The sequence below is a fragment of the Scyliorhinus torazame genome, chromosome 17 (genome assembly GCF_047496885.1).
Source record: "Scyliorhinus torazame isolate Kashiwa2021f chromosome 17, sScyTor2.1, whole genome shotgun sequence".
NCBI classification, from domain to species: Eukaryota; Metazoa; Chordata; class Chondrichthyes; order Carcharhiniformes; family Scyliorhinidae; genus Scyliorhinus; species Scyliorhinus torazame.
The window spans coordinates 14,120,914-14,146,118 of NC_092723.1; the positions used below are offsets into that span (position 1 = coordinate 14,120,914).

At 46.2% G+C, this 25,205-nt stretch overlaps 1 protein-coding gene across 2 annotated transcripts; it reads right to left on the reverse strand.

Annotated features, from left to right (window-relative positions):
• Positions 1 to 776: 776 nt before the first annotated feature.
• ppp1r15b (protein phosphatase 1, regulatory subunit 15B) lies at positions 777 to 25,205 on the reverse strand. 2 transcript variants are annotated; one of them, XM_072480069.1, is made up of 2 exons: positions 23,602 to 25,202; positions 777 to 4,022 (listed from the first exon to the last, which is right to left on the reverse strand). In XM_072480069.1, exons 1-2 carry the CDS (start codon positions 24,835 to 24,837, stop codon positions 3,831 to 3,833), a joined length of 1,428 nt encoding a protein of 475 aa, XP_072336170.1. In that variant the 5' UTR covers positions 24,838 to 25,202; the 3' UTR covers positions 777 to 3,830. The 2 variants fall into 2 exon arrangements, with proteins under 2 accessions (XP_072336170.1, XP_072336171.1); XM_072480070.1 differs by lacking the exon at positions 777 to 4,022 and adding an exon at positions 22,331 to 23,331 and having other exon boundaries at positions 23,602 to 25,205.

Consider the following 25,205-nt stretch of genomic DNA (forward strand, 5'->3'; position numbering starts at 1 on the left):
TTTTAGAGTACATTCCTATTATTAGCACTGGTGGTTAGCACTGCTGCCAACGACGCGGAGGACCTGGGTTCGATCCCGGCCCCAGGGGTGTGTGTGTGAGTTTGCACATTCTCCCTGTGTCTGCGTGGGTTTCACCCCCCACAACCCAAAGATGTGGTTAGGTGGAGTGGCCACACTAAACTGCCCCTTAATTGGAAAAAAAAGAATTGGGTACTCTAAAATGCATGGAAAATAAAACACTAGTGATGCTGGAGATCAGTTTTAGCCATTGCACAATTGTTCACAGTAAAATCACACCCTAGGGATGGAGTTGGAAATAAAATTGGAAACAAATACATGGCCCTTCCTAGCACAACACAATAGGGAGTACCAATAAAGTACAAACCACCAACGCGATAAGTCTGGGTTGAGGTGTACGATTGCAGATACAGCAGCAATCAAACTTACATGGATATTAACCCCAATTAACGCCATGACATGGCAGTATGAGTACTTTTAGTTAAGTCGGCCTTCCCCCTCATGAGAAAATGAATCAGTATCATTTTGCGTTCCAGACGGAATACCATCACTTGGAAGGCATGAAAGGGACCAGCTGACAGGCTGTCCCATTCAGGAGCCTGTAGTGTCAAGCTTGATTGTAATTGGGGGGGGGGAGGGAGACTCTATCCTTGTTCAAACTTGGGTAGATCCGATTCTTTTGAGGTGAAATGATTAAACAAACTTAAATCTGCACGAATTTGGCTCACCAGCTGCACAAAATGAAACAATGAATTGGAGATGCTTCAGACGAATATTTTATTTAAGTCAGCAGTATTGGATTAATCAGTGCTTAATGCACACTGATGTCTCAAAATTTAGTCATTTATATAACAAACAATAAGTTGGATGGGGGATTATAAATTACAAACTTTTTATAAACAGCCCCATTTATCCTAATTAGTAAATTTGACGTAAATTATAATTTTCTTTACACTTTACAAATCTGCAAAATTATACAAAAATACAATTGGTTGCTTGATAAATAAATATAAATTGAGGGCAAATGGTGCAAAACTAATTCCATCTTTTGCATAACAGGCTCCAAAAAGGCCACTCATTTGTTGTACAGAATACAAGGTGGAAATTCAAGGATGCAGCTGCGCAAGTGAATGTGATGGAAAAAGCAGACACTAAACATAGATTTCTCATTTTGACGCCTGATTTCTAATTCTGCTCTAACATTTTCTATTACCATTTGCTTGCCCTCATTCATCTTTCATTCATAAGGAGGGATTTGTCAAGACACACCTCCAATGCTGCACAAGCAATGTGCTATCAGCAAGGTACAGTGACAGCTTTTGTCAACCTACTAGTTCACAGTTGAGTTGGAGAGTCAATGCTAACTGCTGTCCCAGGTGAGAAATTGGTCTTCATGTACAGGTGTCTGCTACAGAGTAGGACAGCATTAGCATGTCTATCAGAATCTATGATATATGATGAGGCTGCGCTCCTTTCAACTTCCAAGTGCTACTGAGCCGGTGAGACGCAACGAGATTCAGGTTTTCCACTGTTAACAGGTAGTCCAATGCAAGCTCTACAGAGAATCGAATACTCCTTTTGTAAAAAGGCTGCCCCTGACATTTAGGCGTGAGCTAAAAGGTGGACAAGCTTCAAAAAAAGCAACCAAGATTAATTGAAAAAAATGGATTAAATAAACTTTTAAAACCATATTCAGTGTAAACATGGGAATTAAGTAATTGGTCAATAGTGGTTGTTCTTCAGCCCAATTTGAGGAGTGCGTCAGGTTGCTCCGAAGCACAATGCCACAGCTCCAGTGCACAAAAACAGTGCACAGATCTGAACCTGCACTTCCTTTACAGAAAACAGCATTACGGTCAGTTCAGGCAGCATTTGCTCCTGAAACAAGAATAATTTGTAGGTTTTATTCCCAAGCGACGATATTAGTCGGAGTTTGGTCACTGCCCAACGCCACTGAAGTCTAAAGCCATGGCAACCTCAATTCCAGTCCAGGATATTTTATACCCGCCCAATTCCAACCAAAGTGAAAAAAACTCAGTAACCCCATGCTGATTCAATCCCATTTCCAAGAAAATGGTACAGCCGGGTAACAAATGCACCGCCTCATTAAAAAGAATAATTTCAACTGAGCTTCTCTTATGAAAAAATGAAAATCGCTTTTTGTCACAAGTAGGCTTCAAATTAATTTACTGTGAAAAGCCCCTAGTCGTCACATTCCGGCGCCTGTTCGGGGAGGCTGGTACGGGAATCGGACCATGCTGCTGGCCTGCTTTAAAAGCCAGCGATTTAGCCCAGTGTGCTAAACCAGCCCCATCTTAGAGATGTAGGCAGGAATTCAAATTTGCCCAACATACACATTTAAAATTAAAATTACAATAACAGAAAAGCTGACTCAATACATAATAAAAATTTGGAAAGAATCAAAAGACATGAATTTTGAATGTCAATTGCACCTACCAAAAGAAAATCACTTGCACCAATCTAAATATCAATTCACTGTAACAAAATTAATTTACATTAAGGAAGCTAAAAGCCATTAAGTATATCTCTATTTATAATAATTTATGCAGAATGCTGAGCAGATAGTGGTATTTTGCAGTTGACAGTTTTGCAATACATTACAATGGGGTTATTAGCTTGCCTGAGGGAGCTAGGAGGAAGTTCCCACTGTGCTCTGGAATGGGTGGGAGTCTTTTTTTTTTTGCATAGTTCTTGCACAGAGCCTGCCACACGAGCAGGCTTGCTTGTGACTAGCCCGCATATTGCCGGCTAGCAAGTTAAAAATTTGATGATGCAAAGCAAAATGACACGCGTGCTAAATAAACCAAACCACTGGTAGCCAAATTGATAAAGGGAAAAGGAAATTGGGGAAACCCATGGGTGTTTTCCAATTCAATCATTATCCCATTCAGATTGGGAAAAGAACTAAAACAATCTTCCTCTTTCTCCTCCTCCTGGGATTTTGTCAATTTTGAACCAAATCAATATCTGGTCAATGTCTCAAACTCATGCTGCAAAATATTTGTGAACAGCTGTTGAATAGCTTCTGAAGGCTAATGGAAAGGGGTGTTTCAGTCCACAGACCATATACCAAGCTCACTGGTGATTAGTCTAGCACCAGGATTCCTTTTATACAGGCACCATTAAAATCACTTCTTTGATAGACGGCATCTTTGTTTTTTATAAACTCAGCAAGTTGAATGGTGGGTGGCTACTAACAACACTCAAGGGAATGTGGGATGAGTTTCTTTCTTTTGGTATCAACAATATATAATCCTCATGAGAATAAAGATATCTTCAAGCATTTCTGTCATCGGCAGCAAGGTAAGAAATGCATTACCCAAGTGCCATACTGCACAAGATTCAAACTGGCAGAACAGATGAACCTCAGTAAACCCCCGAGTACATTGCCAGGTGGATCACACAAATTGATCTAACTGTAACTTATATCAACAATTTTATATAGAAACCGCCTTTTGTATACCATGGAAATCAAGTCAAAATGAAACCAACATTTTAAAATCATCAGCCCAAATGATGCTTTTAGAATGAAATCTAGGTACAGCAGGTCTTTGCACTATTTTAATTCTCTGGATGTTTCCCTCGAACTGCAAAGCATGATTTATTTTGTTTCCTTAATGTGCTTCACACAAGCCAGCCTCACTATAGATGCGTAGGATTTCCCACATCCAGCAGCTAACCAGCTAGGCAAAAGGGTTACGCTGCACAGTTTCAACAAAGTTAAGGGTTAAATTGCAAATAGACCATCAACAATAGTCTAATAAACAATGGCAGTTTGCTCTAGCAAATCACTAGCTGCCCAGCTGCATTTTTGCCAGCACAGTCCATCGATGCTGAGGGGTAAAACAATAGGCAATAGAGTCCTCAGTCTCTCGAATTCGCTTCTGGAACCGGCAGCGATCCCGAGCATACTCTTCCCAAGGACCTCTACGGATTTCTTCACTGCTCACATAATGCACAGTGACTTCCTCGTCAAAGGCAACCTAAATTCAAGAAGAAAAAAGTGGTTTTAGCAGTAATAAAACATTGAATACTAAAATAACAGCTGCAGCAGAGCTACTGAAAGAGTATTTCCAATGTAGCTATCGCCAATAATTCAATTAGCAGCAGCAGTAACAGCCTAAAGGAATTGGTTCATTAAACAAACAGTTCACACACTTGAGAATCTATGAGGAAATTGCCTCCCTCCACAATCCCTCTGAAATCATTACCAAAAAGCAGCCAAGATGGGGTTCAACACACCAACCAACAAAAAGAACTTCAGGATTTAAACTGGCTTCAATTCAACAACTTGCATTTACAAACAGAAACAGGAGGTTAAAATGAACCACGCTTAGTCGCAAATATTTGAATAATTCTTGGTTTGTATGTTGGAAAACAAAAAGGCAGTATTGATATCTGACAACCCTATTACAATGAAAAGACAGCTGAACTGGAATCTCTCACTCGTAAGGTAACCATGACACCTATTTCCTAAACTATTCCTGAAAGAATATGAGCACTCTACCACTAGCAAAGAAATTCTTATCCTTAAGCAGCATTCCATTTGAAAGCAATTTTCTTTTCTTTACACTTGAATCAATTCAAACAAGGGCTCCACTGTATTGTAAAAGAGTCCGTACAATAGTGCTTTCAATATTGATTATAATTAAATTGGTTGCTTGGCTACAACACTCCACAGATAAAACGGTCTTAAAAAACAATAGAATTAAATCTGTTTATCAGGCACGACCATGAGTGTAATAGTTTGAGAACACAGAACGTGGTTTGTATCTGAACCAGATGAAGTCTTGCGCACCAGTTGCTCCTTGTAATTTAAGTCAGTAATGATGGCAGATACCAGATTCCCCACCATCAATACAATCCCAAATATAAAGAGGTTGCAGCCTCTGGGGCTCCAGGGTATTGACCCACATTTTTGTGGTTGTGTTTGGTTGATCGCCGCCAGATATAGAAATTACGCCAGCACCAATTACAGGAAACTCACTTTTTTTTTTACAATGGTCTGGGAAATCACACTAGGATGTTGGGTCGCCGCCCTGCATCATGAAAATTTCCAGGAAATCCAAGAAGTTAGAATATATACTGTGGGTTGAACAGGTTTAGAATCATCAAATTTACAGTGCAGAAGGCCACTCGGCGCATCGAGTCTGTACTGGCCCTTGGAAAGAGCACTCTATCCAAGCCCATACCTCCACTCTATCCCCACACCTCCACCCTATCCTCGTAACCCCACCTAACCATTTTTGGATACTACGGGCAATTTAGCATAGCCCAATTCACCTAACCTGCACATCTTTGGACTGTGGGAGGAAACCGGAGCACCCGGAGGAAACCCATGCAAACACGGGAAGAACGTGCAGACTCCGCACAGACAGTGACCCAAGCTGGGAATCGAACCTGAGACCCTGGAGCTGTGAAGCAACTGTGCTACCGTGCTGCCCCTACCGTGCTGTTTGGGAGAGTTAACTCTGTTAAGATTGTTTGGAAATATTTAAAGTAGTGATACTTTGTAAAGTCATTGTCTTAGTTAAGTGTACTTCAATTTGACTTTATTGTTTTTTTCTTCTAAAATATTTGCTTTATTAAAATCAGTGAGTGGGGAACATCACTTTGGGATTTTAAACCTTTTCCTCGTACTACACAAATTTTAACCACAGTTGAGGGTAGTTGTTTCAAGTTTCCCCCTGGGATTTGAACAACACAACATTTACCATCAGCCATGCCTGCTAGTCCGCCCCAGTGAATGGACTTACGGATCCTGTAACATTGACAGCAAACCAAATAAAATTAATGGAAAGTAACGCAGATCAGCAGCCCCACAGTAGCAAAGTGAGGAACATGTTTCAATTTCAATAAACATATGGATGATAATGGCATAGTGTAGGTTAGATGGCTTTTGTTTCGGTGCAACATCGTGGGCCGAAGGGCCTGTACTGCGCTGTATCGTTCTATGTTCTATGTTCTAATTTGGTGGGTTAGACAAAAATATGTAAGTAGGCTGATCAATAGCAGAGGTAATTTTAGATGGAATGTGCATATAAGCATCCCCTGATTAGTGAGCAAATAATAATAGGCAAAAAGATCTCAGTCATTTAGCAAATTCAATGAAAATGCAAATTTAGTCAATGAAGGTGCTAGCTTCGAAACTTAAATCGAACAAACGACAGGGTGATACGATATTCTTGAAAACGGGTGTCACACAATAGAGGGAACTCAAAAGTGGAGAACTCAGCATCTCATGCAATAAAGTCATCCAGGAGGGAAGCATTTTTAAAAAAATGAAATGAACATACATAGACTTATAAAGTTTAGGCAGGAACGTGGTCTCTAATTGACAACAGGTCGAAGCTGTTGCAACAATGCTCAGTGACAGTGAGTACATAGCGCATGTATTAAAGATCAATATTGAAGTGAGTAAATCCTCCAATGTTGTGGCTGTACTTGGAATACTGCATGTAGGTTCTGGTAGGTATTGAAAAGGATGAAGAGAACTAGCGAATGATTGAGCGGATAGTGGGACTTGCATATTCCGTTTGTTCACCTGGGAAAGGCCAAGGCACCTATGATTTTACAATTCCAAAGGAGTTAGATCAGGCTTGTCCAATATTTTCATGAAGGGTGACATTTCAATTTTTTTCTGACCCAAGTGAGCAGAATTTCAGGAAGAGTCAACCTATGGAACAGGATCCGTAGAAGATGGTGGATACTGATGAAGTATTAACTCAAATGAAAATTGGTTAAGATTTTTTCAGAAAGTTCAACATTTCAAAAATATACTATATCCGCAATTTGAAACATGAGATTACATTAGAATGCATGGGACTAACTAATGACAAGGCTTTCCAAATTGAGAATTTTCTCACCTCATGTATGGGTTGCAGAATAATTAATATTAATTGCTGTTAGTTAACTTCACTATTGTCACATCGTGGCAGACGGCAAACCAGATGCATCTTGGTCTTTATTCTTCTAACAATTCTAATGTACCCATGGAACATGTCCAATCACTGGAGCAATAACACAAATATATTTTGTTTTGTCTTCCCAGGTCAAGGTGATACTGGCAATGCACTTCCCGTCAACTCAGTTTCTCTCAGCCAAGTGGTTGCCACAATGGTGACGTGGAGGAAATATTTGACTGGGTGATAACTGAACAGCTATTTGGCGAAGAGTAGATTAAAAATGAAAGAGTCATGATTAAACCGTATACTGTTCTGGCCAGACCACTTGAGTAACAAATCTATGTGCAGAGCAACAAGAGTTGGGTGAGATCCTGAATGAATATTTCTCATCGGTATTCACGGTGGAGAAAGGCATGGATGTTAGGAAACTAAGGGAAATAAATAGTGATGTCTTGAGAAGTGTGCATATTACAGAGGAGGAGGTGCTGGAAGTCTTAAAGCGCATCAAGGTAGATAAATCCCCGGGACCTGATGAAATGTATCCCAGGATGTTGTGGGAGGCTAGGGAGGAAATTGCGGGTCCCCTAACCGAGATATTTGAATCATCGGCAGCCACAGGTGAGGTGCCTGAAGATTGGAGAGTGGCGAATGTTGTGCCCTTGTTTAAGAAGGGCAGCAGGGAAAAGCCTGGGAACTACAGACCGGTGAGCCTAATGTCTGTAGTAGGTAAGTTGCTAGAAGGTATTCTGAGAGACAGGATCTACAAGCATTTAGAGAGACAAGGACTGATTCGGGGCAGTCAGCATGGCTTTGTGCGTGGAAAATCATGTCTCACAAATTTGATTGAGTTTTTTGAGGGAGTGACCAAGAAGGTAGATGAGGGCAGTGCAGTGGACGTTGTCTACATGGACTTTAGCAAAGCCTTTGACAAGGTACCGCATGGTAGGTTGTTGCAGAAGGTTAAAGCTCATGGGATCCAGGGTGAGGTTGCCAATTGGATTCAAAATTGGCTGGATGACAGAAGGCAGAGGGTGGTTGTAGAGGGTTGTTTTTCAAACTGGAGGCCTGTGACCAGTGGTGTGCCTCAGGGATCGGTGCTGGGTCCACTGTTATTTGTGATTTATATTAATGATTTGGATGAGAATTTAGGAGGCATGGTTAGTAAGTTTGCAGATGACACCAAGATTGGTGGCACAGTGGATAGTGAAGAAGGTTATCTAGGATTGCAACGGGATCCTGATCAATTAGGCCAGTGGGCCGACGAATGGCAGATGGAGTTTAATTTAGATAAATGTGAGGTGATGCATTTTGGCAGATCGAATCAGGCCAGGACCTACTCAGTTAATGGTATGGCATTGGGGAGAGTTATAGAACAAAGAGATCTAGGAGTACAGGTTCATAGCTCCTTGAAGGTGGAGTCGCAGGTGGACAGGGTGGTGAAGGCGGCATTCGGCATGCTTGGTTTCATTGGTCAGAACATTGAATACAGGAGTTGGGACGTCTTGAACTTGTACAAGACATTGGTACGGCCACACTTGGAATACTGTGTGCAGTTCTGGTCACCCTATTATAGAAAGGATATTATTAAACTAGAAAGAGTGCAGAAAAGATTTACTAGGATGTTGCCGGGACTTGGTGGTTTGAGTTATAAGGAGAGGCTGGATAGACTGGGACTTTTTTCCCTGGAGCGTAGGAGGCTTAGGGGTGATCTTATAGAGGTCTATAAAATAATGAGGGGCATAGATAAGGTAGATAGTCAACATCTTTTCCCAAAGGTAGGGGAGTCTAAAACTAGAGGGCATAGGTTTAAGGTGAGAGGGGAGAGATTCAGAAGGGCCCAGAGGGGCAATTTCTTCACTCAGAGGGTAGTGAGTGTCTGGAATGGGCTGCAAGAGGTAGTAGTAGAGGCGGGTACAATTGTGTCTTTTAAAAAGCATTTAGATAGTTACATGGGTAAGATGGGTATAGAGGGTTATGGGCCAAGTGCGGGCAACTGGGACTAGCTTAATGGTAAAAACTGGGCGGCATGGACTGGTTGGGCCGAAGGGCCTGTTTCCATGCTGTAAACTTGTATGATTCTATGAACTGCTAACAGCCACAAGAGTCTTAAGATTCAGACCCAGCATTAGAAGAATATGAAAATGAATAACCTTGGGCCTTTCGAAGTTGAAAACTAAAGCCAAGAGGTCACATTCAAAGGGTAGTTCGTTAAAAAGGAAGGGTGCTCAGTAAGATTACTTGAAACTAAAGCTGCAATAGGTCAACAGATTCTAATTGATTTATGGAGAAGGCAAACAGAGTTTTTCGCACTACATGGCAGGGCAAGGTAAAGAGGAGGAAACCTAGAACAAATGAACCAATTGGATGCCACAATCGGACTGCAATGTGAGCCAGACAAATTGAATGACCTTCCTCATTTGAAAATTGCACTGCAGATTTCGCTGTCATAGATTCACAGAATTGGACATAGATTCACAGAATGTTACAGCACAGAAAGTGACCCTTGGTGTCTTTGCTACCATCAAGTAAAATCCCAGGTCAGCTGATGTCAGCCAGCTGTAGCATTTAGGACATGGTTCCAAGACGTTTAGGGAGATGTGGAGAGAAAAACTGGACTTCAATTACTATTCAGCTCACCCTCCCACAAGCCAGGGAATGCAGCACCAAGATAGATGGACATTCCGTGTACAGCCTTAGAAAGTGTGTTTGGACAAAGTAACACGGTGAGTCACTGCCATCTAGGAAGCCATACCCCAGTATGAATTGTCAATTTCCAGGCAGACAAGCCTCAGAAGAAATAGCTGAGTAATTTGAAGTATTTTGCTTACGCCAGTAAGTTAATAAGCAAACAGAAGAGCAGGTAAAACTGGATAAGTAGCTTCTTACACTCCTACATTAGTCACAGCGCAGTTGCAAATTCTATAAACAGCAGCTTCCCAACTAAGTCACAGTCCATAAACATGGCATGGCTCTGACTGTGGTCACTGCAATCACTCCAGTTAAAATAAGCAAAATAGCAGTAAGTTAAATAATGATGACCACTTAAAATTAAAAAGATACAGAATTTTGTTTCTTGACCACTGTAGTCATAACCAGCTGGTCATAAATATTTGCACCATTACAGCATGTAAAGCACCTACTGAAATATCCAGTGCCAGGCACTGGAAAACCAAGTCAGTGCAAGATTGGTTGCAATGCACTTATCCCAGACCAGACCCAACAGTGGTTAGGATACTGGACCAAAACCCCAATATTTTACTTTATTTTGTCAGACTTAGCTCCAGGAAAGATTGCACAAAGAAATAGGGATTTAGCATTTTTAAAAAACGATTAACTCAAGATTAAACTCTTTACCATCACACCCGAAAATAGCTTACAATTATCCCTTAGGCAATACTACTCAATACAGTGAATATAATTACTATCTCTATTCTCAATTACACAACAAGAAATAAACATACAGCTCTCAATCCATCCCACAGCGCAATGGCACAGAGTAATACTTCCTTTCCAGAACTGAAGAATCTGGCTGGATGTCTTCAAGATGCAGTTTCACCTGGATTGTTTCAGCTTCCCCCTTGTCCTCAGACAAGCCTGCACTACTTTAATCTTTTTAAACAATCCTACTGTGATGGGTTAAAGGGTAGCCAGATCAGAACTCAAGTCAAATGCTTTCTCAAAATGTCCGAATGCCTTAGCTCCACTCAGTAATGACACCATCTCCCCCAAGCTGAAAACCCCAACTCCCCCTCGTCAAACAGCAGTGCATTAACCCAGGCGTTTACGATGGTCAACTTGACTTCTGGCTCCCAAAAGCTTTCTGGTCTTGCAAAACAAGATTCTTTTAAAAACATGACTACTGCAGTCAAACACACTAACCCCGGCTTTTAACCCTTAAATTGCCAAATGTTTATAATCCAATTTAACTGAAAGCCTGCATTCGTCTCACACAAGATGTCAGTATTGCTAGAAGTTGCAATGTAGTTGTCAATACTGGCCATGCAGTCCTTGTTGTCTGGACAACGGACAACTACAAACTCCACAACCAAATCAGACTGTCCAATTCACATGATTAAATTGAAAGTTCGAGGTTGACAGCTTAAAAAAATCCAGTGGACAAACGGAAAAATTGGACTCGAACTGAGGGGCTGTGGTTGTGGGGGGGGGGGGGGGGAGAGATGTTGACTGTATACGGGGTTGTAAATATGGGTAAAGAATGTTTCATGGGTGGAGGGGATGTGGGAAGAGTTCTTGTTAAAAATGTTCTTTTTTTCTGTTGACGAGATAGTGGGAAGTGTGGGCGTCGGCACTGGAGGGAGACTCGGGGATAGGGGAACTGGGATAAGGCCACAGCAGGAGCTGCGCCACAGGGGGTGGGGCTGGCTCAGGAAAGCGCGGGCTTTTTCCCACGCTAGAGAGGGGGGGGATGGAGGAACGCAAGGAGGAGGAGAGATTCCCACACAGGGGAGATCAACGGGAAAGCCGGGGTCAGCAGAAGTCAGCTGATTCACGGAAATAGTATGGAGGGAGCAAAAGAGCAGGGGGAGAGGGGGGTGGGGGGGGACAATAGGGTTGCTGCTGCACTGGCCGAGGGGGAACTGAAAATGGAAGAGGTGGTCAGGGCAGGGGTTCCCCGTCAGGAGACTGGCCTAAGATAGGAGATGGTTAGTCGGCAGGGGGAGGGGCGGCAATCCGGCTGATCACGTGGAATGTGAGAGGCCTAAACAGGCCGGTTAAGAGGGCCCGAGTGTTCGCGCACCTAAAGGGACTGAAGGCAGACGTGGTCATGCTTCAGGAGACACATCTGAAGATGGCAGATCAGGTCAGGTTAAGGAAGGGATGGGTAGGACAGGTGTTCCATTCGGGGCTGGATGCGAAGAATAGAGGGGTGGCAATTCTGGTGGGGAAGCGGGTGTCGTTTGAGGTCAAGAACATAGTAGTGGACAATGGAGGCCGATACGTGATGGTGAGCAGTAGGTTGCAGGGGACGGAGGTGGTATTAGTAAATGTATACACCCCGAACTGGGACAATGCTGGATTCATGAAACGGATGTTGGGGCGTATTCCAGACTTGGAGGTAGGGAGCTTGATAATGGGTGGGGATTTCAACACGGTATTGGACCCAGCATTAGATCGTTCCAGATCTAGGACGGGGAAGAGGCCGGGGGCGGCCAAGGTGCTTAGGGGGTTTATGGATCAGATGGAGGGAGTGGATCCGTGGAGATTTGCCAGGCCTTTGGCCAGAGAATTTTATTTTTTCTCCCATGTACATAAGGCCTACTCCCGGATAGATCTTTTTGTTTTGGACAGGGCATTGATCCCGAAAGTGGAGGGAACGGAGTATTCGGCCATAGCCATTTCAGACCCCCCCCTGCTTGCGTGGAGCTAGAGCTGGGGGAGGAGGGGGACCAACGCCCGTTGTGGAGGTTGGACGTGGGACTGTTGGCAGACAAGAAAGTGTGTGGGAGGGTGCGGGGGTGCATCGAAAGGTACCTAGAGGCCAACGACAACGGGGAGGTGCAGGTGGGAGTAGTATGGGAGGCGCTGAAGGCGGTGGTCAGGGGAGAGTTAATCTCCATCAGGGCTCAAAGGATGAAGAGAGAGGGCAGGGAAGGGGAGAGGTTAGTGGGGGAGATTTTAAGGGTGGACAGGAGATATGCAGAAACTCCTGATGAGGGACTACTCAGGGAGAGACGAAATCTCCAGACGGAGTTCGACCTGTTGACCACAGGGAAGGCAGAGGCACAGTGGAGGGAGGCACAGGGGGCAATATATGAATATGGGGAGAAGGCGAGTCGGATGCTGGTACATCAGTTCCGTAAGAGGATGGCAGCGAGGGAAACAGGTGGCGTCAAGGATGGCAGGGGAACTACGGTGCGGAGTGCGGTGAAAGTGAATGAGGCATTTAAGGCCTTTTACGAGGAGCTGTATAGGTCCCAGCCCCCAGGGGGAAAAGAGGGGATGCGACGATTCTTAGACCAACTGGGGTTCCCGAGGGTGGAGGAGCAGGAGGTGGCTGGTTTGGGGGTGCCCATTGGGGTGGAGGAGCTGGTTAAAGGACTGGGGAGCATGCAGGCGGGGCAGGCCCCGGGGCCGGATGGGTTCCCGGTGGAGTTTTATAGGAAGTATGTAGACCTGTTAGTCCCGTTGCTGGTAAGGACATTCAATGAAGCAAGGGAGGAGGGCACTCTGCCCCCGACAATGTCGGAGGCGACGATCTCTTTGATCTTGAAGCGGGATAAAGACCCACTGCAATGTGGGTCGTATAGACCGATCTCGCTCCTCAACGATGCTAAGTTGCTGGCAAAAATGTTGGCTATGAGGATTGAGGACTGTGTCCCGGGGGTGATTCACGAGGACCAGACGGAATTCATAAAGGGTAGGCAGCTAAATACCAATGTGCGAAGGCTCCTAAATGTGATAATGATGCGATCGGTGGAGGGAGAGGCAGAGATTGTGGCAGCCATGGACGCGGAGAAGGCCTTTGACCGAGTAGAGTGGGAGTATCTCTGGGAAGTGTTGAGGAGGTTTGGGTTCGGGGGAGGGTTTATTAGTTGGGTTAAGTTCTGGAAACAGAGCCCCGGTAGCGAGTGTGGTCACGAACCGGCGGAGGTCGGAGTATTTCCGGCTGTACCGAGGGACGAGGCAGGGGGGTGGAAGGGAGTGGTCTGAGGTGGAGAGGAACATCGAGTGTCGCTGTACGCAGACGACTTGTTGCTGTATGTGGCGGATCCAGTGGAGGGGAGGGTTGAGGTCATGCAGATCCTAAGGGAGTTTGGAGACTTTTCGGGCTATAAGTTCAATGTGGGAAAGAGTGAGCTCTTTGTGGTGCAGCCGGGGGATCAGGGAAGAGGGATAGACAACCTACCGTTGAGGAGGGCGGAAAGGAGCTTTCGATACTTGGGGATTCAGGTAGCTAGGAGCTGGGGGGCACTGCACAAACTTAACTTGACGCGGCTGGTGGAACAGATGGAGGAGGACTTTAAAAGGTAGGACATGTTGCCACTCTCGCTGGCGGGCAGGGTAGTCGATTAAAATGGTGGTTCTCCCGAGGTTTCTTTTTGTATTCCAATGCCTCGCAATAGAGATTACCAAGGCCTTTTTTAAGAGGGTAAGCAGGAGCATCATGGGATTTGTGTGGGCGGGCAAGACCCCGAGGGTAAGGATGGGGTTCCTGGAGCGTAGCAGATAGAGGAGGGTTGGCGTTGCCGAATCTGGGTGGCTACTACTGGGCAGCCAACGTGGCGATGATCCGTAAGTGGGTGATGGAGGGAGAGGGGGCAGCGTGGAAGAGGTTGGAGATGGTGTCCTGCAAAGCAACAAGCCTGGGGGCGCTGGTGACAGCACCGCTGCCGCTCTCGCCGACAAGGTACACCACGAGCCCGGTGGTGGCGGCAACGTTAAAGTTCTGGGGGCAGACTTCCGGTGACAGCGGGCGGGAGGCGGCCGCACAATGGAGGGCTCCCGTTCGGGAACGGCATTTTCGGGGCTTTTCGCTCGGTCCCAGGGTCCACGGAGGCGGCAGAAGCAGGGAGAAGGCACGGAGGAGGCACAGTGAAGACACAGGAGGAGGAAAAAAAAACAAAGAAAAATGTCGAGGGTGAGCAAGAAAACGGCCGAAAAAAAAACAGCTGAAGGTCCGTCGGGGAGTGGAAAGGTCACCGCGGGGTCACCAAGGAAAGTGGAGGCTGGAGCACCAGGGAAGGCCGCACTGCTTACGGCTGAAGAAATAACTACGGTGATGGCTGCGGAATTTGAAAAGCAGTTGGCGCAGATTGCGAAATTAATGGAGACGGTGAGGAAGGAGATGAGGTAAGTTTTGAGTGCGCTGGTGGAGGAGGCGGCTTCCCCTGTGAGGACAGAGGTGGCGAGCGCAGTGGCAGAGGTGCGAGAGCAAGGGGAGGCGCTGAAGAAAGTGGAGGAGACGTTATTGCAGCACGGTGATCAACTTGCCTCGATGGGGAAAGATGCGGAAGGTGATGGACACTAACAAGGATCTGCGAGGAAAAATGGAAGACCTGGAAAACAGATCCATGCGACAGAATTTGAGGATTGTGGGGCTGCCCGAAGGAGTTGAAGGACCGAAGCCGACTGACTTTTTTGCCGCAATGCTGGCAAAACTATTGGGGGAGGGGGAGGATCCCTCCCGATATGAACTGGATCGGGCTCATCGGTCATGGAGGCCTGTACCAAAGGCGAGTGAGCCGCCAAGGGCAGTGACTCTGTGCTTCCGTAGGTACAGTGTGAAGGAGAAGGTCCTGAGCTGGGCCAAGCAGAAGTGGGTGGTGCAGTGGGCTGGAGTTGGTATAAGTGTATACCAGGACTTTACGGTGGAGCTGGCAAGGAGACGGGCTGCCTTCAACCGGGTGAAGAGGGCACTGTACATTAGCAAGGTGCGGTGCGGCACTGTATATCCAGCGAAGCTGAGGGTGACTTACAAGCTCAGGGACTTTTATTTTGGAACGGCGGAAGCAGCGGAGGAGTTTGCGAAAGCAGAAGGACTGTGGCAGAACTGACAAATTGAGGAATGGCCATGTGCCGATGTAACCTCATGACTGTAGTTTCTTCTTTTTTGTATCACTTCGCGCGGGTGTAGAGACTAAAGGAGCCAATGTGGTATATATTTGGACAAGGGAAGGGACGGGACTTTCACTTGAAATGAGGGTTCTTTGGGGTGTAGGTGGATATGCGGGGTTTGTGTGCTAAAAAAGGGGGATCTTTGGGCTTTCTTAGGGCCGGGCAAGGGGGAAAGGGACCCGGGCGGGGGCCTCCACGCTGGCCGGTTTAAGCCGGCCAGTGAATGGGAGTGAGGGGCTGCGGCCATCGTAGCCTGGCAGAACAGGGTCTGAGTGGTCTAGCCGGGGTGGAAAGTTGGGGGGAAGGAACCGAGGTTGGGAGGAGGAGTTTTACAAGAGGCAGTGGACGGGAGGAGCTGGAGACCTGGGGTGTGTGGGGCAGAGAGCTGTGTAAGATTACGGGTGACTACGGGTAATCCCTGATTCCTTTTTGTCATTTGTTTATGTAAACATGCGGGTTGAGGTTCGGGGGTTGGCGGGTAGATGGTATCATTGTTATTATGGGGACTGACATATCTTACTGATTATTGTTTATTGTTGATGGATGTAAATGTGGGAGAAAATGTGAAAAAGGAAGAGAATTTAAAAAAAATTTTTTTTTAAGTTCTGGGGGCAGTGGAGACGACATAGGGGAGCGATGGGAGCCTCGGTGTGGTCCCCGATCAGGGATAACCATTGGTTTGTCCCAGGAAGGATGGACGGGGGGTTTCAGAGCTGGCATCGGGCAGGGATTAGAAGAATGGGAGACCTGTTCATCGACGGGACGTTTGCGAACTTAGGGGCGCTGGAGGAGAAATTTGGACTACCCTCGGGAAATGCTTTCAGGTATATGCAAGTGAGGGCGTTTGTGAGGCGGCGGTGAGGGAATTCCCGCTGCTCCCGGCACAGTGGATTCAAGACAGGGTGATTTTGGGCGTATGGGTCGGGGAGAGCAAGGTGTGGCGATATACCAAGAGATGAAAGAGGGGGAGGCTTTGGTAGAGGAGCTGAAAGGTAAATGGGAAGAGGAGCTAGGGGAGGAGATTGAGGAGGGGCTGTGGGCTGATGCCCCAAGTAGGGTTAATTCCTCTTCCTCGTGTGCCAGGCTTAGCCTGATACAGTTTAAGGTAGTTCACAGAGCGCATATGACGGGGGCGAGGCGGAGTAGGTTCTTTGGGGTGGAGGACAGATGTGGGAGGTGCTCAGGAAGTCCGACAAACCATGTCCATATGCTTTGGTCTTGCCCGGCACTGGAGGGGTTTTGGAGCGGAGCTGCGGGAACAGTATCTACGGTGGTGAAAGTCCGGGTCAAGCCAAGCTGGGGGCGAGCACTATTTGGAGTAGTGGACGAGCCGGGAGTGCAGGAGACGAAAGAGGCCGGCATTCTGGCCTTTGCGTCCCTAGTAGCCCGGCGAAGGGTCATGTTAACGTGGAAAGAGGCGAAGCACCCCAGCGTGGAGGCCTGATAAATGATATGGCAGGGTTTATCAAGTTGGAGAGGGTAAAGTTTGCCTTGAGGGGGTCTGCGCAGGGGTTCTACAGGCGGTGGCAACTGTTCCTAGACTATCTCGCGGAGCGTAAGAGGAAGGTCGGACAGAAGCAGCAGCAACCCAGGGGGGGGGACATCTTTCTTTGTTTGGGGGGGGGGGGGGGGGGGGGGGGAAGAGAGGAGAGAGGAGTAGGGGGAAGGGGGGCCTTTGAGCAAGAAAATACATGAATGATCCAGGAAACTGATATGTACGGGAGGAATCCAATGTATACAAAGCTCTGTATCACATTGACTTGCCATGTTCATGTCTTGCTATGCGAGCTTTCCTTCTTTTGGTTGAAAATTGTTAAAAATTCTTAATAAGCATATTTTTTTAAAAAAAATTCCAGTGGAGCTCTCCGAATGTATTATTACGTAGGTTGATGACTAACAAGACATGCTGCAACATCAATGTAAGCAACAATCACAAATGCAATCAACTGAAAGATCATTACAGAGCACAAGCTTGAACGACAAATCTGACTAATGAAATGGAACTGTGGTGAGAAAAGAACAATATCCTTTCAGTTGGAGCATGGGAATCAAATTCCAGTCTGGATCTGTCCCATGAAGTAATTATTTGGTTTTGAAAATTACAGGATGAATATCAAAACATGCATTAAAGGCAAACTAGTCTGAAACCATTCCGGATTCTAGCTATTCACACATCATCTCATTCCTGTTAATAAACTATTTCACACTATAATAATATTTATTAGTGTCACAAGTAGGCTTACATTAACACAATGAAGTGAAAATCCCCTGGTCGCCACATTCCGGCGTCTGTTCGGGTATACGGAGGGAGAATCCAGGATGTCCAATTCACCCACCAAGCACGTCTTTCGGGACTTGTGGGAAGAAACCCGAGCACCTGGAGGAAACCCACACCAGCACAGGGAGAACGTGCAGACTCTGCAAAGACAGTGACCCAAGCGGGAAATCGAACCCAGGTCCCTGGCTCTGTGAAGCAACAGTGCTAACCACTGTGCTACTGTTCTGCATTACGGTCACATGAGTATTTTTGGAATAAAGTATCCCAATACATCGCAAGAAGCACACCATTTTTCATCTTTTCATTGATCTAAGACGTGCATTTTAGGTTCTGTAATCATGAATTTAACAAAATTAGAAGCCAAGGCCCTGTGAAAGACAGGGCCTCAAATGTGAACATCTTTTAAAATGGATGGGATATACAAGTTAGAAACTCGCCCTAATCTGTTAACAACACATGGCATAAAACAAACTAAAGCACAAACCAGTTTCCCGGAATCCTGACTGCTTTTAGTTTCATAATGCAGGAACTATTCAAAAGGAATATGATTATCAGTTGCCGTTTCATAAGTGGCAACATTACTGCAAATTCCATGACAATACTGAGTTTTATGATCACATCATGAATCATCCCACACTCTGAAGGAATGCAAACCAAATTCCCAAAAGGGATCTAGAATTCTCCACCCATTTGCCTTAGATTTGCATCAGGTGAGAAGTAGAGACAAAACTAACCTTTGTTTTTAAAACAGCTGCAAAATTAATGTCTGCCGGGGCAGCACAGTGGCATTAGTTAGCATTGCTTCCTCACGGCGCCGAGGTCCCAGGTTCAATCCCGGCTTTGGGTCACTGTCTGTGTGGAGTTTGCACATTCTCCCAGTGTTTGCGTGGGTTTCGCCCCCACAACCCAAAGATGTGCAGGGTAGGTGGATTGGCCACGCTAAATTGCCCCTTAATTGGAAAAAATTAATTGGGCACTCTAAATTTATTTTTAAATAATTAGTGACTGCCAGCTTCCTCTTTCCCAGTTATTATAAAAAGGTGGTTTGAAAGGGGTACATTGGAATGAATTTTAAATGTGGTACTGACAGCCACATTAGAACTAACCACCAAATGAGCTAATGTGCATTCCTCTAACCTTCAAAAGTCTGGAAACTGATGGTGAGTCTATTTTGTCAAAATCATGCTAGAATTCCAACCAGAAAACACCAAGCTAGATCCCCAAAAGATCACCTGAAGCATTGGAAGCTGGATGTCAAGCTGACGATTGTCTGATTATACCACTACTTTCGGTTGTGGGGGGAGATCCACGCTGACACGGGGAGAATATGCAAACTTCATACGGATAGTGACTCGGGTCTAGGAGCTAACCCGGGTCTTCAGCGTTGTGAGGCAGCGCGCGCGCCGTGCTGCCCTGCATCACAATTTTGAAACTGTGTCACAAGGCAATGTTGCCATCAATCCAGGTTGCTTTCAGCTTTGCTAATAACCGCTTTTGTGGGACTGTGTCAAATGCCTTCTGGAAGTTCACATGAATAACATCAATGCAACAAGTAATAACCTTCACGAAGACCATGGGGGAAAATCGCTCATTGATCTCCCCGTCGGCTTCATAGAATATGAGTTCCCTTGTTGAGCGAGCAGAGGCTCAGAGTAGGTGCTCACCAGTGGGGCTTAAATATCGATTCGCAGACACGGACTAGGACATCGCAATAGTCCCAGGTTCTTGGATTTCACCCAGTTGAGGTTGAAAGGTTTTGCGTCCATCCTGCAGATGCCCACTCCAGGGGGAAGCATGTTCTTGTCAAGGATGGTGTCGAAGAAGGGGGAGCGGGGGCGATGGTACATCCCTGCTCGACCTCCCACGGTTTTGGTCTTATTTCCTTAACTAAGGACAGTCACCGACATCATGGCGTGGATTCGTCGGATGTTGGTGAATTTCTCTGGACAGCTGGATTTTGACAGGGTCTTCCATAGCACTTCCCGATTGACTGTTGCTCCTAGCATTTCTCAACGTTGCCATGCAGTGCAAATCATTTTTGCTGTTCCACAGTTTGGTTGGCTTTCGGGAAAGCTTTGTTCAGAGACTGGAAGGTGGGTAGCAGGGATTTGGGCGTAGGGAGATCCCTCAGAGGTTCCCACAGTCCACTTGGTTTCCTTTCTTTAAGATGGTAGAAATTATGCCATCCCCAAGGTCGCAGGAATTTTGTCTCTGTTCCAGATCTTCAGGAACAGCTCATGGAGATGGGTGATCTCTTTGTCTCCAAAATTTCTGCTGGAACCCCATCCACTCCTGTAGATCTTCCATTCTCCGTGTTTAATGGCGGCTTTGACTTTTGTCCACAGTTGGTGGGAGTCCCAAGATCACCTCTGATGGGAATTTGGGGGATTTCCTCAAACACGCCCTCATCTATGATCGTACCAAGGATTAGGAGGTCTTTGACGTGTTCTCTCCATTGAAGGCTGCTGGCTTTCAAGAGAGTTCCGTCCTTACTCCACACCGGTTTGAGGCCTTGGGTGTTGGGTGCATATAAAATGCCATGGTGGCACTGAAGCAGCCCCAGGTGTTTTGGTCAGCGAGGAGTTGCAGCTCCTTCGATTTCTCAGTCCACCATTGGTTCTTAATTTCCCACTTCTTCTTTGTACCTCTGCCATAGCTGATTGATGAGCTCTCCTCTTTTTGTTGATAAGGTCTTGGGTGGTGCAGTCATCCTCATCGAACCAGTCTTGGTATTTCCTAGTCTTGTTTTTGATGGTTTTTCACAGCTGGAGATGATGGCTGTCTTTAGCTCTTTCCAGTTTTCCTTCACTCCATTAACATGGGACACTTTGGAGATTTTGAAGGCGATATTGTTGGACGGTCACTAACATGCTTGGCTCCTGAAACCCAAGCGCATTGATCATTTTCTGAGCTGTTTCTTCATCTTCTGCTGCTGTGGCTGGTGGGAGTTTGAAGGACAGAGGAGCAGATGGTCTGTCCAGCAGTCATCTGCACTGTCATTGCTTTGACGATGAAGGCATTCTTTTGGTCTCCGATTGGACGATGACGAAGTTGCTCATATGCCAGTGCTTTGTTCGTGGATGTCTCACTGCTTAGTATGTAAAGTGCTTATCTATTTGTTTTTCCTGTTTCCTTTCTTGGTACTATTGGGCTGGTCATAAATGAGAAACAAATTTGGGTTTTATTCTCTTTCATATCTCCCATAATCCCACAAGTGGCGAGTAAAATGTGTGTCCAATTGACAGGCAACAACCATCTCCAACAAGGGAGCATAATCGCCTGCCCTTGATATTCAATGACATCACCATCTTCGAATCCCCTACACCACATAGCTATTTACATGGCTGTTTACGGTCAGAGGGCCATTCAGTGGTGCATGGATCACTTCCCAACTCCCTAGAATACATCCACTTGTCTAGAAGGATGTAGGTGCAACACTCAAGGACAAGAAGGCCTGCTTGATGTGTACCTCAGACTAGCTTAAGCTTCCACCAGTACTGACTTATCTACAGGATGCAAATCATCAAGGCTTCTTCACAACACCTCCCCATATCTTTAAACTCCACTGCCAAAAGTCACAGAATGACACCAGGGCAGCACGGTAGCATAGTGGTTAGCACTATGGCTTCACAGCGCCACGGTCCCAGGTTTGATCACTGTCTGTGCAGAGTCTGCACGTTCTCCCAGTGTCTGCGTCGGATTCATCCGAGTGCTTCGGTTTCCTCCCACACGTCCCAAAAGACGTGCTTATTAGGTAATTTGGACATTCTGAATTCTCCCTCAGACTCCAGAATGTGTGGGGACTAGGGGCTTTTCACAGTAACTTCATTGCTGTGTAAGGCAACTTGTGACAATAAAGATTGTTAAAAGCCAACCATTCGGTCCATTAAGTCGATAATGACTCATTCAAAGATCAACTCAAGTTAGTCCTGCTCCCCTATGACATGTTCCCTCACTTCAGGTTGGGCAAGGGGAGCAATTACAGGGCAACACCATCATCTCCAAGGTCACACAGCAACCCGACTTGGACGTGCATTGCCAGTATCTCCAAGATCACTGGCTCAAAGTGCCAGAAACTTCTACGCTTCTGGAAGCACAATCGCCAGACAAGACTGCCAATGAATGCAGTCCACCACCAGTACATCAAGGACAACTAAGGATGGCAAATAAATGCCAGCCTTGTCAGTGAATGCATTTTGAAAAATTCTCTCTCTTATTCTCCCTCACAGACTGCCACTATGATAGATGGACAGTGAAACTACTCTATAATTATAGAATGAAAATACACTGCAGACAGAACCAAAGTTTTTGAAGACTCCAATGCACTGTTTGAGCTTTTCAGTCAAACTGAATGTAGCACAAATATTTCATACGCCCTCCCTTGACAATTGCTGAACAATGTAGATCAAAGGGAAGGTGGAAAACCTGTCCTATTGTGTGTTTTGTGGTAGCTGTTACAGGATTTGCAGGCTAAATACTTGAAACTATATCTCATTACCCAGAGGAAGAATCCAGACAATTAAATCTTCAGTAAAGGTAACATAAGAGTTTTATTTCACCAGCAAATAATTTTCATGTAATGTGAATAGAAGCATTCAAATGCCAGCATAAAAATCTATCTGGACTGTAATTATTTAAAATAAGTTTGTAAAGCTGACTACAAAAGTTAATACAGATATAATACACAAATATTATTCTATTGATTTGGCAGAGCTGTTAGGTATTTCCTTTACCTTGCTGAATTCAACAATTTGTAACTGAAACCTGACCTGCAACCTGACAGTAGCAGGGGCTATAGGGCTTGAAATTACATGGGTTACCCATGGAATAATGGACAGTGCATAAATCCTGTCACAGCAATACAAAGCTGTCTAAAACGACGAAGAATTTCTTTAAAAGGGGCAAATTCCCCAGTTGTTATGGGAGTGCAATAAAGGAAAATAACATCCAGCGTAAAGGCAGCCGACAAATATTTTCTGTAGATCGCTTTTAACAGTAGCAAATCCGTCGTTATCTCCTCCCCCTTCAGGTCTACTCCACTTCATTTTCTCTCAGATAGGTAGGCACTCAGGCAGAGATACCATGTCTGTTCAGAGGCAGACAGCTGTCACATGCAGATATGTAATGACCAAACCCAATTCGGTCTCCCAGCTTCTTCCGTAAGCTACCCAGCACAACTAGCAATTTACAACAATTTTTTCTCTCTTACCAGGGATGCAAAGACTGACAGTAGAGCTTCACCCAACTGCTAGACCGAGGATCCTGCTTGTGACTGAACGGTTTAGTAATTGCCACGTGTTTAACTTACTCAGCAAACCACCAGGGGTCTTGTGCGCCTTTTTAAATAAATTGCCCATCACATGCAACAATTCTGTAGGAAAGATTTTCTCCAAGGCACATCTAAAATATATACTTGGGAACTTAAAAATACTTTAGATCAGTCACATTGAATAATATTTTTCAACGAATCATAACGGAAAAACAGACTTGTGTCAGCTTGAAACTTTAGGCACCAAAGGACCACGTCATTGTCTGTAGAGACAAATTTGAATTAGTCAGACAAGCACATTAACTTTACAGCATCCATTAACAATACCCAAAACTCGATTCTACTGCTTCGCCCGGAATAACATGTCAGAGATTTACACAACGTTGAAATAATGTGGTCAATGAAGAAATTTCAGAAAACATTGCGTTTTCAATCTACAGTATTGCATATTTTTGAAAACTGTCAAGCCTCCTAATTATCATATATCTCAAATTACACTGGTGTTCTGACATAAGAAAATTAAAACAAATTACCTTTTTGGAGCACTTTTTTCCAGAAGCCAACTGGGCAAGCGTTTTCTGCAGTTCTCCTTGAACTTCATCAGAAAATCCACTATCCAGTCTGTCTGAATCATCATCGTCTAGTACAAGGGTGCACAACACAGATTGCTGGGGGCAACTGGACTCGAATGCTGTTCTGGTGTCCACATTTTGCTGTGTCTTAAAGCAGGCTTGGAAATTCATAAGGTTGTAGGGATCAGAGGTCCCCGTTAAAGAATTCAACAGTTCCTCATCAGTGTCCGAGAGCTCAGAACTGCCATCGCTGTCAAATCCATCATCATCCGAGTCGCTATCCTCATCCTCTTCGCTATCATCACTACTGCTGGGGTTGCTTCCTAAAATATAAGCTATTGTTTTATTGGAGCACTGAGGTCTGGGCAAGGAATAGTAGTCATCTTCTTCCCCCGCATCATCCTCAGATTCATCACTGCTATCCTCATTGCTACTCCACTCATCGTCTTGCAAGGATGTACTCCCATCTTCAATCTCGGGCATGGCTGGGTCAACAGAAAGATGCAGCAAAACTGCTTCTTCATTTTGTACGCAGGTATCCGTGTTGTCCTTGGGGTCAACACCTTGGGTGACGCGGTCTATGCTGGGCACAGGTTGAGGAGGCAGCCTGTTGCCCCAATGCCCAAGGTGTTGGGAGCCGATGTGCTCCTCTTCCAGGCTGGAATAGCCATAGTCCTGGTCCAGGATGATGAGGCCCATCTCTCCAAAGCAATAGGAAGGTTCTCTGGCCTTCTCCATTGTGTGGGTGGCCGAGAGGGGCAGGTTGGCCCGAATGCTGCCCAGGCCACACTGCACCGAGGCCAGCTTCTGCTGCAACGCGGCTCCCGGGCGGCCGGAGGTCCACCCAGGCAGCTCCAGGAGCTGAGGCAGGCCAGGCTGGAGGGCTGGGCCCAGCAGGCTCTTCGGGGGCGCCTCCCCGGTGGCCCCCGCCCAGGCGGCGGCCCAGAGCGGCGGTGCGGCCGCCTCGCCTCGCTTTTTATCCAGCAGCGGCGCCAGGAGGCCGGAGGCTCGGCCCAAGTCCCGGGAGCGGCCCTCCTCGCGGGGGCAGGGGAGCGGCGGCGCCGGCCGGTAGAAAGCGGACAGCAGCCTCGTCCAGAGGCTCTGGTAGAGGGCGGGCCGCTCCCCGGGGCCGCCGTCACTGCAGGAACCGGCGATCCCGGGGCTTCGACTCGGAGGGAACAGGAGATCCCAATTCATATTTATATATTTTTTTAAATAAAACTAATTAAATTTGGACAGTGGGAGAGAAAAAAAAAACCCCGACCGACCGACTTTTCGCCGTTCAACTGCCCCGCTAATTGATCAAGGCCCCGCCGCCATTTTGTGGGTGAATGGGCTTCGGCGCCCAAACCGCGAAGTGAGAGGCGGCCCAAGAGCAGGGGCCCGCCCGGAGCCGCTGAGTGAGGAGCAGGAGCTGGGGGAGGTGAACGTGGTGGTGTCGGTGTCGCTGCCGCTGCGAGGTCTCCCGGCCGCCCTCCGCCATCACCCAGGACAGACCCATCCGTCCTCTCTCCGCCATCTCCTGAGGCGGACTGAAGGGCGGCAGGGCGGGATGTCATCCGTAG